An 18,388-nucleotide genomic window follows, 5' to 3' on the forward strand; every position below is an offset into this window, starting at 1 on the left:
TATCTACCTCTTTGTGAATTTTGTAAGCGCATTAAAACAAAATGGAGTTTAGATATTCCACTCGTGTTTGTGTGATTTTCCTCGCATAGTCCAAAGATATACTGGTAAGTTAATTGAAGTGAGTTTGTGTCTGTGTATGCCTTGCAGTGGACAGGTGTCCCATCCAAGGTGTGACCTGCCTAGCACCTGTTGCTTGCCAGGATAGGCTCTGGCTCCCCCACGACCCTGTATTGGAGGCAGTGGAGAGAAAATGGATGGATGAATGGAGGATTAGATGGATAATTAAAAACATCAGGCTATAAGAATGGTTAAATTGCCTCATCTCCTTTGGAACGTATCTAGCATGTTTGGTTGCTAGCTGCTTACCGATTTGAGGATCACATCCCGTCATTTCTTTTAATGGTTTTAGAAGTCCAAACCGAAACCGTGACGTTTATTTCCTCACTGATTCATGATATCCTCTAAAGCATTAACAAAGCAACGCAGTTCCTTTGGTTACTTATTTTCACTGGGAGCGAGTGGGGTAGTCAGTGCAGATATCCACTGGGCTCCCTTGCTGTGTTGCAGCTGATACAGAACGGCTCCGGTCACAGGCTGCAGCCAGAGAGGAGCCCCCACTGCAGCGTGCTGCATGCCGTGGAGGGGTTCGCGCTGGTGCTGCTCTGCAACTGCCAGGTCGCCACCCACAAATTAGCCGTGTCCATCCTGAAGGAGATTCGGGCGCTCTTTACATCAATAGGACAAAGTGAGGTAAGGCGTGGCCAAGCTTCTGGATGCTACACTGTTGAGCTTTCAGCACATATAAACAGAACATTTTCTAGTTTTTATGTTAAAATGAACAAGATCAGTTCTTTTCTGACCTTCCCTGCACCTTCCATGTGAAGCTATTCGGATCTTAGTTTGATTTGAATTGGTAAATGTTGGAAAATGTCTGTAGATGTTACAGTGTGTTTGGGAAAATGTTGTACTGTATGTACAGATCTAGAATTAGGACATAAAGATCACACACTCATGATGGTTCACAATCCACAATTTGTTTTTTAGATCTGGTTAATTGCAGTTAACGTCAAAATGTCTTGATAATATGCAACTTTGATCCTACAGCCATACACTATCATAAGTTAGCATACTCTCAGCATAGCCTGGGACAGTTAACCAAGATGAAGAAATAGGTGGTGAGCAGTTCAGTTAAATATTTCAGAGATCTCTTGGCACAAACGTTGTCTCTACTGTACAAAAAACAAAACAGAAGACAAGAGTGAGGGTAGCCCAAACATGAGACAAGGTTGTGTATTGTCACCGGACTTAATTGATAGCGATGAAAAGGTGATTAGAAAGGCTTAGGATGGTATTAAACAAGATATTGTATGAGATATTTTATGCTGATGATATTACTGAAAAATTGTACGACAGACAAACAAAAAGATTAATAGGAAATTTGATCAGTGTTTAAAAATGTGTTTCAACAGGATGATGACAAGCCCATGATAGAAGTGATGGATCAGCTGAGCTCTGCCGTGTTGGAGAGCTTTGTCCATGTAGCAGTGTCAGACTCGGTATGTATAGCAAACTTGCTTTTCTTAACACACGTTACTTTTTTACAAGGTGCAGTGTACCCTCTTAAAGGAAATAGGTTTGCTTGGGCTGAAACATTTATAGGAGACAATGTCTGAAAACGGCATCGCTTCTGTTAAAGGAAGGTGTCTAAATAGAATTAATTATAAAAATCTATAAGAAATGCTTTTACACAATAAAGTTTGTCATAAAGCTTATAAATGTCATTATGAATACTGAGCAAGGCATGGTGGTGTTAGTGGTTAGTGCTGCATCCTGATTGCTCTAGGATGCTGAGCTTGATTCTAGACTGTGGGGCTTTCTGTTCTGTAGAGGCTGCCATGTCTGTAATAGTTTTTTTTTTTCCAAAAGGATATTACATCAAATTATCATGTGTGTTGAGGGGGGTTGTTTTTTTTTAGTATTTTTTATCTTTGATAGAAGAGTGGCTTTAGTTGTTCGTTCCACAGGCATACTGAGTAGGTTAGTTGGTGTCTCAAAATTCAATGTAAATGTTGGCAATTTGTTGTTATTTAAAGGTTTTACACCAACATAAATCCCAGTATTGTGCAACATTTATTATTATTCATTTTTGTTGAATATTATTCTTCTTTTATTAAAATAAAATTTGTCCATGTTTTCCATACAACATGGAAAGGGTTCAACATGATTCTGTTAGTTGCTCTTTTGAAACTACAGTATTGCAACCATTTTTTGTGATCGTAGAGTCTATGCAAACCACTTTAAAATATACAGAAATCAATTCTACTGGGTATAACGTCACTGCCTCCACTTTCTCCAGCATGCCAGCTCTTCCATTGTATCAGTATACATGAGGGCAAACCTAGTAATGCCAAAATCTGATAATAAAATGGCTTTGCTGGGGTCAGCCAGAGAATGGTGTCTTGAATCCATCAGTAGTTTGAACCTGGGTCACATCAACTAGCTGATATGGCTAGGATTCCCCCATGATAGCAATTTGCAGCAAGAGGGACAGGCTGGGATTAGTCAGGCAGGGTTTTCACAGCTTTTCGTTGAACAACAACTCTCTGGGAGACTTGCATTGATGTCAGTGAGAGACAGGCGGGTCCTTTAGAGTATTTGGCACAGACACGCCTGTCAGGAGCTGTGCAGTGTGCAGTGTGTCAGTGGACAGTGTCTCTGCAAGCTGGCACATCGGGGGAGAGTGTCTTTGTGTCAGATTCTCTCTTGAGCATGTGTGGAAGTCCATACCATGAACCAAAGTCTTGAAAAAAGAAATCTGCAATTCCAAATTGGATGGATTTTTTTTTAAAAAATAAAAAAGTGCCTTTTCATGCTCAAAAATAGGAATGAATGCATTCCTAAGCTCTTACAAATTTATTTTAGATGAATTGGTCAGATTCTGACATGTTCCTTTCCTCCTTAAAAGGGGGTTGTGTGTCTCCCCCTTAAAACTATTTTTTATAGTCAAATTATCATCTTTTCTTTGCTGTGCAGTGTAAGGTTTAGCCCTGATCTCAAACTGCAAGATTACTCAAGAGAAATGTCTTTTAATTAGATGGTGTGCCTGTGGCCTTACAGTGCTGTAAATTAACCCCATCATATTTCATTTATTACAAAAGCAATCTTGTAATTAATATCTACCTTAGTATAAATTGCCATTGCTGTGAGAACAAAATTTTGACGGCTCGTTTTAAAGTGGGAAAAGAAATTAGTGTGCGATACTGGCCAGTTGCTGTCCTCTAAAAATGATTTCATTTACATTCCACTCAAGCTGCCAATATTTCCTGGGAACACAACACGTGGCAAACTACTCTTCTGCCTAGCCTGCCATCAGAGATGTTTCTCAAGACTTACTCAAGTTACTCTTAGAGATGACATTTTAAAGAACACCCTAAAAGATGCCCCCATCCATTCTATTTGATTCAGTGCTGTATTGTACATGTCAAATTCCAAGAGCGTGCAAGAACAAACACAAATGTTCTGAGCAAAGATGGATCATGTCAGCACCAGCTGAGATTCTGATAGATCTGTGCTATTAACAATGTGCTCACTCACCATAAATATGTAACTTGTTATGCATTCAGAACATGGCATATCCTGGTTAAATATACAGGGGGAATTCATTAGTTGAAAAAGAAATTGATAGTTAGACAGAGGTTAATGTCCAAGCTTTAAATTTGCATTCCTTTCTAATTCTGGGACTCCAGCTTCACTGCCATACCATTAGAAGCCATGCCTGGCAAAACTGCCCCTGTTTATATCTCAGATTCAGGTAGATGGAAGATGTCCGGAACAGCGTAGCTCTTCAATCATGTGGACAGCTGGGTGGCACCTGAGCTCTAACACCTGGGTGTGTTTAATTTCAACAGACCGCCCTCCCTCTGGGCCACCACGTGGACCTACAGTGGTTGGTGGAGTGGAATGCTGTGCTGGTGAACAGCCATTATGATGTGAAGAGCCCTTCTCATGTGTGGATATTTGCCCAGTCTGTGAAGGACCCCTGGGTCCTGTGCCTGTACAGTTTTCTGAAACAGGAGAACCTGCCCAAGCACTGCCCCACTGCCCTAAGCTACGCCTGGCCCTATGCCTTCACCAGACTGCAGCTGCTCATGCCTCTGGTCGACCCTACGTAAGTGTATTCAGTCATTTTCTCTGATCGTCTTTCAGCGTCCATCACAGCTATTGATACTGAGACCACGTGACCTTGGTATAGATACAGTATCTTTGACTGGCAGTATGTGCATTTAAATGATTTTAAAAGTGCTTTAATTAGTTGGGAAATTTGACAGTAAAAACAACATTACAGATTTGCATAAAGAAGTGTGAAAAGTATTGTTTTATTAGCCCTGATTTGCTAGATTTGTATTCATATTTAAAATCATTAGCGGTTTAGTTTCTGTTTCTAATTTTGTATGATCACATTAATATGGCCTGATTGACCAAAGATGCAAACACACTAGGACTTGTGTCTGTAAGTAAAAAAAAAGGCCATGGCAAGTACACTACAAAATATGGTACCTTCCAACTGAAGCAAGGTATCCTTCTTCAGAAGTGGATAAGCAAAGATCACCGTGGGAAGAACTGTAGAAGTTATTCTGTTGTCCCAGTACTTACTAGCAGAAGGAAGTGCTTTGTTTGTAATGAAGGCTTTATTCACTAGATTAAATGTAAACTGTTCAGTGAAGAGCATCAGTATTAGACATTGGGGCAAAGGTTGATTCCTTGTACCTCATGTAGGCAGTAAACCTCATGCATGTTTCAGTAATGTGATTGACTATAAATACCGTAATGGACTAATCTGACAAGCAGCGATGACCAAATTAATATGCTGGGATGTGTTCCATTATTTATTGTGTCCACATTTCTTTAAAACTGTAGCTGTTATAGAGGATGGAGTCTGGCCTTTATGACTGAATACTTAAATTGACAATATCTTACGGTTTCTTTTTTGTTACGTGAGCAGCAGTCCAATTTATGCCAAGAAAATGAGCACAGCGAGCAGCGGAGACAACTACGTGACCCTCTGGAGGAACTATCTCATCCTTTGCTTCGGCGTCGCAAAGCCCAGCATCATGAGCCCCGGACACTTGAGAGCCTCGACTCCTGAGATCATGGCCACCACCCCTGATGGCAGCGTGAGCTATGACAACAAGGTGACTTCCTGTCCTGCCTGACTCTCTTTACACATGGCATGTGTACAGCGGTTCTGTACGGGGGGCTATAATAACAGGACAATACCTTTTAACATGGGTAGGGTGCATTAGATTGTGTACTTTGATTTGTTTAATAATCCAGCCCAATCTCAGTGCCATGAGCCAGAAGGGAGACTAACGCTCCTCCTTTTTCATCTCTTGCTGAAAATTTTACAGGTGATCGGTACCCCGTCTGTGGCAGTACTCCTGAAGCAGCTGGTTCCTCTGATGAGGGTTGAGAGCATTGAAACTACAGAGTCTCTCGTCTTGGGGTTTGGAAGGACTAACTCTTTGGTTTTCAGGTATTGGGAAACATTTCTGGTGTTGTTGGGGTTTTTTTCCTTGTTCGTTGTTTCACAGTGATGAAAAAGAAAACCACCCCCATCTGCTTTCGAGATTTAGGTCTAATACATGGGAGCATTAAATGTCTTAAAAGTGACATTGCCGTTAAAATCTTAAATCCCACATGTTACAAAAAAGACAAGTTAATGGAAGTGATTTGGATTTAACATAGAATTTTCTTTTCGGAGCTTTGCGTTGCAGTAGGAAGACCCTACAAAACGAGTAATTTTTTTCAATTTTTTAAAACAATTCTTTCTTATCGGATCAAATGCTGACTAGTTTCTTGTGGTGTACATAAACAAAAAGATTATTAGTAAATCAAGGCCCTTTCTGGACTAAATTTGAGTAGCCGTTATAATTCCTTCATGTACCAAGGATCTCTTGATTTCTTCTCAAGAACTACTTGTTTGTATTGCACCAGTACAAGAGCAACAAGGATCTGTTAATATGTAAGGGTAGTTAGCAGCTCACTTGTTCTCACGAAGCAGCATGGTCCTAGTATGGTGTGTGAACAGTGGGCGTGCAAGGGTAAGAATCTGGAAACCTCTCTCCTGTCAGATCCAGAAATCATGTCTTAGTAAATCATGAATGCCTTAAAACCCTGTGGGTTAATCACTAATGTGTTTTGATAAGCAGTGTCTGAGAAAAATGTCTGACCTGTTCCCCTTCTGTAATTTGTACTATTAGAAATCCTTGTGCTGCTTGTGAAGCTTTGAGTGATTAGGAAAATAACCTAACCTGGCAAACCGTCCGGTATTTCGTTAGCGGTATTCTCCCTTTGAATATGCATTCCAGCCCTGTCCAATGTACCACAGTAGGTGTGCGTTTCCATGCCCAAAATGACATGCCTGACTGGTGAGATAAGGAATACTTCTGTGCAGTTCTGTTTTCTTTAAATGCATTTTCCATATGGGTTCATGTAATCTAATTGGTAGATCAGATTATGTAAAATGAGTGGCTTAGACAGAAGATATGAGGTATTTGCCCAATAGGGAATCTTTAGTTTTCAGGAAGATGTTATTGAAAAATTGATGATTTGTATGAGCACATGAGTTAAGCTTACATACTTAGCTGCAGCTAATTTGAACTGATTACCGGAATCTGAGTCTTCTTCTAAAAAGTGAGAATTATACGTTCCACACATTTCAGGCATTCTTTAGATAATTCAAACAGACGTCATACCTTGCGTACCAGCTCACCAAAACATTATTTTTTCTGAAAATTAAAGTATATTCAAAATGTTTTCCAAAAGAAAGAGGCGTCTTTCAAATGCATGTTTACCTGCAACAGAGTAGCAAAATAAAAATCAAGATCTCATGCAGACTATAATTTTAAATTCAGGAAAAACAGGATATTTCACATGATCAGCGTTTTGTCTTAAGAATTTTCCATTTTTCTGCTCACAGTTGAGTTGTGTCTTTAGTCTCAGCAAGAATCTCTTCTTAAGACATGAGCTGAATTTTTTGTAATTACTGAATCAATTTTTTTAATCTTGTAACATAATAACATAAGTAAATAGTTTCAGACATGAAGAGGCCATTCAGCCCATTAAGCTTGGTTAGATGCTAATAATTATTTAAGGATCAAGGTGTCAGTTTTGAGAACATGGCTGACGCTTTGAGTAAACAAATGCCTCCTTTCCTTTAGCTTTAAATGTATTGCCTTGCAGTGTCCTCTTATTTGTCCATCCTGTCCCTATATTTCACTTGTGTCCATGCTAATATTTAGTTTGTTAGGGCTCCTGGTAAATGATTCCTGGTGTCTCATCATCTCATACAGTAAATGTCCAGAAAGCTTTTTTTTTTTAACCACGTGTGATCCAAAGCTGAAGGTGCCTGGTTAATCCATGAATCAAACACAGAGTTTGCTAAAAATGAATGTGGTAAATTTACTACGCTAAATATCAATGAGGGGCATGGTGACAGCTGTGACACAAAAATGCCCTTTAAGCTAATGGCTGCCTCTCGGGTATGTTTTGGCAGGGAACTTGTGGAAGAGCTTCATCCCCTAATGAAGGAAGCATTGGAAAGAAGACCAGAGGTGAGGTCCATGTGTTGAATATTATAGTAATGTGTAGACGATTAAAGCTGTATCATGTTCAGTAAGATCTGTGCCTTATCATTAGCTTAGTGTATTTGCATCATAGTCATCATCATTATTAGAGAATGCCCGGTTACAAATTACTTACTCACTCTGTCACAGAACAAGAAACGGCGTGAACGCAGAGATTTGCTCCGGCTTCAGCTACTGAGAATCTTTGAGCTGCTGGCTGATGCAGGTGTCATCAGTGACAAGTAAGTGCGATGACGTCTCAATGCAGCTCTTCCTTTTGTTGGTAAATAGTAAAGGAAAGCGAACACAGTGCTCGGACGATTTCTTAGAGCTTCCTCTTGGGATAAAAAAACAAGTTTTGTTTCCTTTTCTGGTCTGTCACGTGTGAGAATGGAGGAAAACTGAGAAAGAATGAACTGTAATTAATTCCTTACACTTATTTAGGGCTTTTCTGGACACTCCACTGAAAGCGCTTTACAGGCAATGGGAACTCCCTTCCACCACCTCCAATGTGTAGCATCCACCTGGAGATGCGACGGCAGCCATAGTGCACCTGTACGCTCACCACACATCAGCTATCAGTGGGGAGGAGAGCAGAGTAATGAAGCCAATTCAAGATGGGGATTATTAGGAGGCCATGGTTGGTAAGGGCCAATGGAAAATTTGGCCAGGATGCCAAGTAACACCCCTACTCTTTTCGAGAGACACCCTGGGATTTTTACTGACCACATAGAGTCAGGACCTTGGTTTTATGTCTTATCCGAAGGACAGCACCTTTTTATAGTACAGTGTCCCTGTCAACATACTGGGGCATGAGGACCCACACAGATGCAGGGTGAGTGCCCCCTGCTGGCTCCTCTAATAGTGTCTCTCCCATCCAGGTATGGACCGGGCTCACACCTTCTGAGCTTCAGTGGGCTGCCAGTTGTGAGTTGCAGGGTGCAGGATCTGGCTGCTGGCTGTAGCCAACTGTAGCAGTAGCAATTTATTTTAGATCTGTTATATTTTGTTATGGCCTTCAATCCTGCCTTACTCTTCCTGTTCTGTCTCTGACAGCACTAATGGGGCTCTGGAGAGGGACACACTGGCCCTTGGGGCACTCTTCCTGGAGTATGTGGACCTCACTCGGATGCTGCTGGAAGCTGAAAACGACAAAGAAGTCGAAATTCTGAAAGACATTCGGGCCCATTTCAGTGCCATGGTGGCCAACCTCATCCAGTGTGTTCCTGGTACTGAGACATCAAGTTCCTATAGCCATTTTCTCTGTTCTTCTGTTGTACCTAGAATCCATATTTTGATATCATATCATTGATGTAATCAAAGTAAAATTGAATTGCTGAGGTAAAGAAGGCTGACAATACAAGCAGTCTGGGATACAGTGGTTTCATTTTTTTTCTACTAGTTACAGATCACAAGACACAGTTTTTCTTGGCGAGGCTGTGTTCAGCCGTTCAGCTCAAAATTTGAATTGTTCAGAATTAACTCTTGGCTCTTTGCCTGACGACAAGCAATTCCTTTGTCCCAAGTTTGAAGAAATGCTTACAAATCATGTTGTATATTCTAATACATAAGAAATTATCATTTGCTTTATTGTCACCACAACGAAGCTCAATGTTAGGATACATTAGGTATATGATGTGTTGACAGTGATCTTGATAGAGACCTTTTTCAAGGGAAGAAATGTTACAGATAATTAACTTTCTGAAACCAGGTGGTGACTCATGAAGAGTGGTAGGTGGTAGTGCTATTGTTAGACTCTGTACCTGATGAAAAATGAATAATGATGTCATTTTCTGAGGGAAGCCAGTCTGAAATCATGAGCATTTTAAAGTGGTCTTTATTTTGGGAGGTATTTTCTTTACTCTAATGTTACGCCATAACTGAGTCTTCCTCTCTTTCTCCCCTCTTTCTCCTGGTCTGTTTTTCTGGCTCTTTCCATATGGCCCACTTGCTCTTTTTGTCTCCTCAGTCCACCATCGCAGGTTCCTTTTCCCTCAGCAGAGTCTGAGGCACCATCTGTTCATCCTCTTCAGTCAGTGGGCCGGTCCATTCAGCGTGATGTTCACCCCATTGGACCGCTACAGTGACAGGAACCACCAGATAACTAGATACCAGTACTGTGCCCTAAAGGTGAATCACATTATATCCAGGAAGCTCTGTTAGTATAAAAGTCTAGCACAAGCTATGGGTTGCACAAGAGAGTCCCAAGAAGAACTGGAATGTTGACTTTTTTGCAACAACCTAATTTGCATGTCTTACCTAATCAGTCCCCTGTGAAAGGAAAGCAGACAGCCTTTTAGAAGAGAAACACTGCAAGGCCCTGTTTAAAAACAAAATATTTTGCTGCAGGAAGTTTATTTGAATAACAAAAAAATCCATTAAGGTCGGTTTAAAAAATGTGACTGGCTTTTATCCTGTCAAGACTGGTTTTGTTCTTTTCAAAGAATTGAGCTTAACCTCTGTCCCTATTGCAAGTTCTTACTACCTGTAGTTTAAAAGTATTTTTTTTTTTACATTTGGTCTGGAGTGATATTTTGCTTCTCAACAAATAAAATGTCTGCATTTTTCAAATTATTAAAATGTAGAAACTGTGTTAGGAAACCACCTTTTACTTGTAACCCAGACACTGTAGGTATTATTGGAGCACAACTGTGTACACATTTGTATCACCTACAAAGGAAGTAACAAAGGAGAAAAAATGTAATTGTTGGATATTCTAGCAATGACATCTGGCCTTTGATTTGAATGAACGTGATAAACCTGTGCGTGACGTCAGTCTCTGTCTCACAGAAATGTTAGGGAATTGTACAAAAATCGGTCTGCTGCACATAGGAAATCTTAAATGTGAAGTCAGATCTCAAGCCCCAGAATCTAACCTGTACTTGAAGTCTAAAGCCTTTGTCTTTCACCATGTCTTGATTTGCCTGCTGTAGCTGACATGTGTTATTTATACTCAGGCAATGTCAGCAGTGCTGTGCTGCGGCCCAGTGTTTGACAACGTTGGCCTCTCTCCAGATGGGTACCTTTACAAATGGCTGGATAATATTTTAGCATGCCAGGACTTACGGGTATGTGACTTATGATTAATTGCTGATAAAATTAAAATAAGAGAAATATTGGTTCTGAAGCTTTTTGAATTCTGCCAAATTCTTTCATTATTATTATTAATTTCCTTACTGAAAGCAGAGGTTCGGGGTGTCTTTGTCTCAGCAAATTTAGTCTGCAGTTTCACAGTAAACCTGTGTTCCAGCATGCCCAAAGCACCAGTCCTATAGTTTACTGGATTGCCCTGTGTGTCACGCTTTCACTATGCTCTGCTGCCCTTCACTTAAGGAACTTGTGCTTACCATTTGCAGCCTCAAGATACCTTAAAAATAACAGTTCCTTCCGGATGTGTGCCATGGCTCAGCAATGGCTTAGAAAGCATGAAAAATGGAATTAGCAATTGTCAAAGTACATTTTGCCTTCCTGAGTTTTTTTAATTATACTTTGACGGACTTTTGTAACTTAAAAGGTTCTTGTTTTCCAGATTCCCGTGTTGCTTCACCAGTAGAAACCACTGTTCAGAGCTCTTTTTTAGCCCTATATAGCAGGTATTGCTGGTTCCAGTCTAGCTAAGAAATTAGGTGACAGTTACTGAGATTCTCAACTGTGTGCTCCGATCAATGCTAACTCTTCTGCAAGGCTCTGGGGATTATGGAGGAGTGTGTGCACAGGTCCTCATTTTCCCTGTGCAGGTGAATTGATGATTCCAAATTGGATAGGTCAAATGTGAAATTGACAGATAATTGCTGATTCCATTTTTTTAATGCACCACATATCCCTTCTGAGTCTGGAATTGTGTGAAAACAATTACTGTGGATATGAAAGAGTTTAAAAAGCCTTAGCCGTGGAACAGGAAATAGGACTCTTTGATTAAAGTTATCTCACCATCTGTTGTCTAGCACACTTTCTATGAGCACCATTAATACTTCTAGAGGAGCAGGAAACAGATGAGACAAAGCACTGTAGCTTAAATTGGCCTGGCTTGGCAGAAAACAGAGCCCTTAGAACCAGCGATGAAGCTTTCAAAACTGACATACTCATAATAAACACCTACAAAATTACTGCTATCAGAAATTTTCAAGAAATCTTGTACAGATATTTAACCTTATACAAATAGAGGCATATTTCTTCTTTTTCTATACTTTCTTATTTTTGCTCACACACAATGAATTAGACATTACCTATAATATGTCTTTTGAATGCACACATTTTTCATTTACTGTACATTGTTTTCTTCTTTACAAAAATCCATTACTCAAAATAAGTGTTAAAATAAGTTCGCAGGATTTTGTGCTTTTATCTTTTCTCATAGTGCTGAATAATTTGGGTAAAAGGTCTTGGAAATCTATTTTCGCATCTTAGTCAGTACTGGCAGAGGTTATGTTTTTTAAATATATTTTTCCCCTTCTTGCATTTGTCCGTACACCAACGCAGGTGCATCAGCTTGGCTGTGAGGTAGTCATCTTGCTGCTAGAGTTGAACCCTGACCAGGTCAACCTCTTCAACTGGGCTGTGGACCGCTGCTTCACCGGCTCCTACCAGCTGGCCTCAGGCTGTTTCAAAGCTATTGCCACTGTCTGTGGAAGCAGGTATTGACTTTGACTGTCGGTCCAGCACTCAAATTTAACAATCACCTTCGAATGTTTCTTCATTAGTCTCACAGATTACCCTGAACATATAAATGGGTAAGGTACATTATGTCCTTAAACTATAGCTTCTTGCCAGTCTGATCTTTTGAAAAATCACACTCATTATTCTCCAGTGTAGATGCCCACAAATTGAGTAGATAATATAGCTTTTCACTTGCCCAGATTATAACTTTTCCATTCACACCACTGAGACGTTGAGGCTCTTGAGAGAACATTTTTGCTACTTATTAACATTTGAAATAAGCAACGAACCTGCATTGAGATTAATTATTTCTTCTTTTAATTACGACTTTAGTAAGTAATGCCTGATTAGAATATCAGACTTCAAAAGGTTCTGTCTGGTAATCAGTTTTGGGGAGATAATGCAGTATCCACTAGGGAGTTAGGTATCAGAAATGTTTCTCATTTCTGTGTTCCAACGTACAAACAGCTTTCTTTTGCTTATAATTGTTGTCTGTGCTTAGATAAATGTCTTCTTACGTATTTGCGCTGTTATATTGTGTTGGCCTTACATTTAATTTAGAGCAATTTATTGCACAATAATGTTTATGTAATTAACTTGCATAGTTGTGTAAGTAACTCCAGATGTCGTTAAAGTGTATTGTACATTTTTTTCTTTTAAATCTTGTTTTCAGAAATTACCCATGTGACATAGTAACACTACTGAATTTGGTACTCTTTAAGTCCTCTGACACCAACAGGGAAATATATGAAATTTCCATGCAGCTAATGCAGGTAAGACAAGGGCTTGTATTGTAGTTTTTTGTCCTTTTTCCTAGGGTTGGACAGTAAAAGCTCTCGAGAAAGAATTTCAATTTACAAGAGACTGAACACAATACTTTGCTATGAAAAATAACAAATTTGAAGTTTACTGTGACTGTGTCTTTAAGTATTCACACTTATTTCTAAATATCTAAATCCAGAAAATAAAAAGTCCAAGACAGTGTCTGATTGAGCTGTGAATACCATGATGTGTGAGAAATGTTTCAGGTATCCATACTAAAATTCATTTCACGAACTCCAGAATCTGCTATTACTGATCCAATCTTACTTGAATTCTGTTTCTTTGACAAAACAGATCCTTGAAGCCAAACTTTTTGTGTATTCGAAGAAGACTGCTGAACAGAAACCAGGCAGCATACTGTATGGTACTCACGGGCCCCTGCCTCCTCTCTACAGCGTTTCCCTCTCCCAGCTATCTAACCAGCTGGCCAGGATGTACCCAGAGCTCACTCTCCCTCTGTTTTCAGGTGAGCCACCAAATGTGCATCGCAAGACTTAAATTATTGGTCGTGGGGAAGCCAGAGATTATCTCGGCGCGCAACGGGCACAAGGGAGTATAACCGTGGAAGGGACACCAGTCCATCGCGGGGCACAAACAGACGCAAACAGGTGTACATTCACACTTGGGCCAGTTTTGCCAATTAACCTACCAGAATGTCTTTGGACTGTGAAAACTGGAACACAAAGAGGAAACCCAAACACAGTACTGATTTACATGGTAGTAAGAATGGCATCATCTATATTTTTCCATAAATTGTGTGTGAATATGCTAATATATGCTAACTTTAGCCTCCAGTTAGGTTTGTATATTGAGTGTGGGAACACAAAAAATACCTTTAGTACATTTGTAACTCATTTGCTTTAAAGACTCAAGTACAGTACAGTACGTGAAGGGTGGCTAATGTTGTCTGTAGTCTCCCACTCACATGGATGAGCAGCCAATTAGGGAGGGAGAGCTCTCATAGTCTCGTCTACCCACTGGCCGTTGCTATGGTACTGGGAATCTCTGAAGTGGGGCCCAGTGTACTGTTATCTAAAATGAGGAGTATGAAACATTTTATTCATCCAGTAATTCTACTGATGATCAAACACAGGTCAAACACTTGAGGTCATAGTGTTTTAGTGACTAGCTCTGCCAGTCTTTCAGACAGAAACACTGGCAATACCTTATAAGTGGTATCGGATATGAGGTTTTACAAAAGTGAAAAGACCTCAAAAACTGTTACAAAACAATTATGGTATTTAAATAAAACAGAATTTTGTAATTTATCACAATAAGTTTTTACTGAGCTTGTTTGTTTATATTTATGTCAATACTGTATATTAAATGTGAACATTTCAATGAGCATTTCTTATGGTAAGTCTTGAATACGGTGAAACCAGTTCATTTAAAAATAAGTTAATTTCTTATTTTGTATACCTGTCAAATAATATTTAACGAAAGGATCCTCGTAGGAAAGAGATATTTTTAATGGACAACAAAACAATATGTTCACTGAACAGGGAGGATGTTGCAAAAAATATGCTGCAAATGAGAGAATCCCAGTCAGCCTCCTTTTCTCATTTGGTAGTTTAGAACCTAAGTGAACCCAACATTTTCTCCAGCTGTTCCCTAAAGAAGCCCGGAGTTCGGGCCTTAAGCCCCTGACAGGCATACTGGACTCTGCATGAATACTGGAATCCCTTTCTTGTGTAGCTTCCTGCAAATTTGAATCAACCACGTATTATGCACAGTAAACATTCATACTTTCTGTGCACATCACTTTGCACTTGTGAAATTTCATTTGATATATGACTGCCTGATTTTATCGTAGTCTTTTTGTAATTGGCTATTTCAGTTTTCACCATTCCCTAATTTTTTGGCTTCTGCAAATTTAGCTAAATTTCTAAACTTTCCAGGATCTAAATCATTGATATAGATCAGGAAGGGCCATACAGTAGGCCTAAAAACAGATCCCTGTGGCTCATCACTGCTTACATAATTTGAGGTTATGCCCCTTAAGACTCCTCGTTACCTACAGTTTGCTGATCATTAATCAGTTTCAATCCATATGTAGACATTGTCCTGGATTTCTTTGGCTTTTAATTTGAAAAATAACCTAACAAAATATTTTGGAAATCCACATACAATGGAGCATGTTGTAAGCATTGTAACTATTGTCGCTGATGCTTGGTTAGTTCAACAAAACCTTCACTTCCTACATTCATATTAAATATCTCTTAAAATCTCCCCTTGTTCTGTTTGCATTCTTCTAGTTTATTATAACTTTACTAATAACAGATGTAAGAGATACTGACCCATAGTTTTCTGATACAAGTTGGTCTTCCTTTTTATGAATGTGTGTTATATATTGGCTGATCTCCCATCTTGGGAGATTTGAGAGTTGAAGTATCCTCGTTATGGCTGTGAAAAAAACACGCCTTATTTTCCTCAGTAGAAGAATACTGAAGAATACCATCCATCCCCAGTTTATTTAAGAGTTTTAGGTTGCGTTAGACCCTGTAGTACCTCAGTACCAGAAATACTCAGTACCAGAGCTCGTTCTATATATTGTAGCACATGGGACAATGTATTAATCCCCCATTATCTGCTAAAGAATTTTTGTCAATTTTACTGTTTTAGTAGTGCAAAAATCCTTTTAATAAATTTTTGCCCCAATGTAGAGTGTTATTTTAGACTTGCCTAACTTCTAAAAGGTTGTGGCCATTTTCACTGGTTTGCCTTTCACGTCAAAGAGGTCAGCCAAAGATTCCCAACCACCCATCCCAATGGACGTCAGATCATGCTCACCTACCTGCTGCCCTGGCTGCACAACATTGAGCTGGTGGACAGTGGGCTGCTGCCCCCAGTCTCCAGCCCCTGCACCCCAGAAGAGGAGGCCAAGGAGAGGACTGACAGCCTGGGTCTCTCCCACACACTCAAGGGCACTGGCTGGGGCTCTCTGCAGGCTACCTCGCTGGTGCTCAACAACCTCATGTTCATGACTGCTAAGGTACTTTACAACAATGCATTGCTCTCGCTGCTCATTTTTTTCTTCTTTCCTGTTCAGTTTCTTATGTGTCTTTCATCTTTCTTCCAGTTCTCTTTATTCCCGCTTGCAACTGTTCTCCGTGCTGTTTTTCCTCTCTTTTGGTAATTTCCCAGGCTCTCCCCTCTTCCTGTTCTTTTCTTCTTCTTTCTGCTGTAAAACTAAACGGCTGAACTCCCTTTTTCTGTCGATGGCAAGTTACTGTTGGCATTTAGAACTTTCTTTTTTTTAAAGCATCTTTCCTATCTTGAAGTTGAAAAACGTACGGAGCGGGCAGCTTCTTCCTGCTTACTTCTGTTTATTTTGGCCTCTTCACAGTACGGAGACGAGGTGCCTGGGCCTGAAATGGAGAATGCTTGGAATGCCCTTGTAAGCAACGACAAGTGGAGCAACAACCTGAGAACCACACTCCAGTTCCTCATCAGCTTGTGTGGTGTGAGCAGTGACACTTCTCTTCTGCCATACGTAAGTGTAGCATCTATATTTATGGGAACATTCTGTTACAATAGACCTCATTGTGTGGCTCCAACACAGAAAGGCCACAGTGCTAATTACAACTTTGTGTTTTTATACTTATCATTAAAATGTTTTCACTCATTAACTTTTGAAATTCTAAGTCATATTGCTTTAAGAATAGAAACTGAAGAATACATTTTATGCTTAGTAAAAGTAATATCATAAAATCCAACTTTTTACATCCCTCATAAACATTTCTAATTAATTTTAAATCCTCCACAGGCAGTATTTAGTAAACAAAAGGGATGCAAAGGGAATAGATAGGATCAAGAGATGTTACTTTTCATTTCCAGTTCATAGATTTTATTCCCAAAATGTATACATTAATCTTGTGGTTTGTCAAGTTTTTCATTAATTATATTCCAACTAAAAAAGTGAGAAACGACAAATTATTGTTGAGAGCTTTAGTTAAAAGTTAGAAAAGGAGCACAAAGATTATACTTTAAATATACCTTAAAATGGGAATCCATGTAGTATCTTGTAATGTCAAGGACCTGTGACTGTTCCACCTGGGTCAGATCCTGATCCTGTCCCTGTTTCTTGCAGATTAAGAAGGTCGTGATCTACCTTTGCCGGAATAATACCATCCAGACCATGGAGGAGCTCCTGTTCGAGCTTCAGCAGACTGACCCAGTGAACCCTGTGGTGCTGCACTGTGATAACCCGCCCTTCTACAGATTCGCTGCCAGCAACAAGACTTCTGCTGCTGCTTCTGGTCAGACACCGTTCCTCCAATCACTGCCATTGTGATTTGACGGACAGATAGCACCTTTTAATATGATTTGACAAAAGCAGATCATTACAATCCAGCACACACAGTTTTGCACAGACCTAGCAATTCAAGCTTGAATCCATTTTGGATATAGTGTGTAGATTCATGGGTCACCACCAGGATCTGTCTGCTCATAGTGAAGAAAGGAGTCTGGCATCTTACTTCATGCTCAATCCATTATAAGAGGGGCTCCTGTACTTCTCTTCCCAGTGAGCTGTACTGTTTATGGAACTACAACAAAGCCTCGCTTAGCACTGATTCACCATGGTGCTCTTTGTCCTGGCCATTTTTAATGACTTGAAATCCACCTGTATAAAAGAAAAATGGCTTTTATTTTATATGGTCCTGGCAGAAGCACCTACTGTAGATCACATTCAGGCTTTAGCTGATTATCTACAATTCCTGCTAAAGGCAAAACGCAGTGAAAAATTGCATGCCAGATCTCAGCCACTGAGCGTGTGGCATGGTAACGTATGTTTGTTGTATAGCCAGTACCATTAGTAAGGGCTCATTAAAAGAAGTCTCAAAGCCCGTTTCAGCAAAGAGAAGTCTCAAGGCGCCCAGAATGAGCCATAGCCCTGGCTTTCTTGGCAGATGTAGTCTCCCACTGCTGCCAAGCTGGAAGAGTGAAGGCAGATGGTGGTTAATCTACTTAAGCTCTGACTGAATGTACTGGTGCAGAGGCTACTTTTCTGTATTTCCTGTGCAACCATCATTCAGGAAAAAAGCTTTCTGTATGAAATGGATTTTAAAGCATATCATGTGTCAAAAATATCAGACATGCCAATTACCAATTACCAAGGCTCATACTTATTAAATAACACTCCTGGGAGCCCATCCTTTATGAACTCAGGCTATAATGGTATCTATTAATGCTGATTCTCTCTCCTTTCAATACTAAGCGAGGCTTTGCTATACATGTACAGTACTTAGAGTACATTGGAGGATAACAATTCAACTTTGAAGATG

At 39.9% G+C, this 18,388-nt stretch overlaps 1 protein-coding gene across 10 annotated transcripts in view; it reads left to right on the forward strand.

Annotated features, from left to right (window-relative positions):
• Positions 1-18,388, forward strand: part of LOC148658349 (protein furry homolog) — a 112,704-nt gene that overhangs the window by 60,748 nt on the left and 33,568 nt on the right. For all 10 annotated transcript variants that reach the window (XM_088639414.1, XM_088639415.1, XM_088639407.1 and 7 more), the window contains exons 19-34: positions 568-750; positions 1,470-1,556; positions 3,909-4,168; positions 5,003-5,192; positions 5,409-5,533; positions 7,556-7,613; positions 7,776-7,867; positions 8,682-8,854; positions 9,595-9,755; positions 10,583-10,693; positions 12,105-12,259; positions 12,955-13,054; positions 13,398-13,569; positions 15,839-16,095; positions 16,450-16,596; positions 17,194-17,362. In XM_088639414.1, coding sequence (XP_088495540.1) covers positions 568-750; positions 1,470-1,556; positions 3,909-4,168; positions 5,003-5,192; positions 5,409-5,533; positions 7,556-7,613; positions 7,776-7,867; positions 8,682-8,854; positions 9,595-9,755; positions 10,583-10,693; positions 12,105-12,259; positions 12,955-13,054; positions 13,398-13,569; positions 15,839-16,095; positions 16,450-16,596; positions 17,194-17,362 — 2,440 coding nt within the window. The remainder of the gene's footprint in view (positions 1-567; positions 751-1,469; positions 1,557-3,908; positions 4,169-5,002; positions 5,193-5,408; positions 5,534-7,555; positions 7,614-7,775; positions 7,868-8,681; positions 8,855-9,594; positions 9,756-10,582; positions 10,694-12,104; positions 12,260-12,954; positions 13,055-13,397; positions 13,570-15,838; positions 16,096-16,449; positions 16,597-17,193; positions 17,363-18,388) is intronic.

Source organism: Lepisosteus platostomus, chromosome 7, assembly GCF_059453375.1.
Source record: "Lepisosteus platostomus isolate fLepPlt1 chromosome 7, fLepPlt1.hap1, whole genome shotgun sequence".
Lineage (NCBI taxonomy): Eukaryota > Metazoa > Chordata > Actinopteri > Semionotiformes > Lepisosteidae > Lepisosteus > Lepisosteus platostomus.